General features: G+C 58.0%; 1 protein-coding gene across 1 annotated transcript in view; it reads right to left on the bottom strand.

Moving 5' to 3' along the window:
* Nucleotides 1–451, bottom strand: part of SOS1 (SOS Ras/Rac guanine nucleotide exchange factor 1) — a 54,790-nt gene extending 54,339 nt beyond the window's left edge. Inside the window, exon 1 of the mRNA XM_009274824.1 lies at nucleotides 310–451. Within this exon, the coding sequence (XP_009273099.1) occupies nucleotides 310–451 (142 nt within the window). The remainder of the gene's footprint in view (nucleotides 1–309) is intronic.
* Between the last annotated feature and the right edge of the window lie 304 nt (nucleotides 452–755).

Below are 755 nucleotides of genomic sequence, written 5' to 3'. Positions count from 1 at the left end.
GGGCCTGGGGAGGGGACAGGGCGCTGCGGAGCCATTGGGACCCCTCGGCCACACAGGCCAGGCTACGGGTGATGCCCACCAAGGGAGGGTGCGGCAGTGGAGGGGGGGTGGTCCCGCACAGCCCTCCAGAGGTCTGGGGAAGAGAGGGGGCTTTGGATCCCTGTCAAACCCCAATGGAGCTGTGCTGGGGCAGGCAAGGCCCCTCAACCCCTCTCCCAGCTAGTGCCTCTGCGGGCACGCTGATAATAATGCCCCCGAGGCTTTGCTCCCTGTAGACCATGGCCGATGTCCTCACTGCTGGCTTCTCACCAGCCTCCCTTGCCAGGGTGACCTGGAGCACAAGGAGATGGCTTCTGCCTGTGACAACCAACTGTCTGCTCAGAGCTGGAGGCAGTGGGGTGGTGTTACTCTTCCACGGAGAGCTCTCCCCCTGTTTGAAAGACACCGTCATCTCACATGGGGACCAAGATCAGAGATAAATAAACACCCCATTCAAACAGCACAAGAACAGCCTCAAGGGTGAAAAGTAAGCTTGGTTCTCGGAAAAAAGGCCAGAAAAAGCAAAGCTGGAATACAAATAAAGCCCAGTGGTTTAAACAAGACAAAGTCCGTGGTGGTCTGTGGGGCCTGGCAGAGCAGAGGGAGGAGGACAATGCTGGAGATGAAAAGTGAATCATTGTGCTCTGCTTTGCAGGGCAAGGGGCCAGGGAGAGCCTGAGGACCGGAAGAGGAAATAGCGAGCTGCTGTTGGAGAG

The sequence above is a fragment of the Aptenodytes forsteri genome, unplaced genomic scaffold (genome assembly GCF_000699145.1).
Source record: "Aptenodytes forsteri isolate BGI_AS27 unplaced genomic scaffold, ASM69914v1 Scaffold272, whole genome shotgun sequence".
NCBI lineage: Eukaryota > Metazoa > Chordata > Aves > Sphenisciformes > Spheniscidae > Aptenodytes > Aptenodytes forsteri.
The sequence above is the reverse complement of the archived record's forward strand: the minus strand, read 5'-3'. Positions and strand labels throughout refer to the sequence as shown.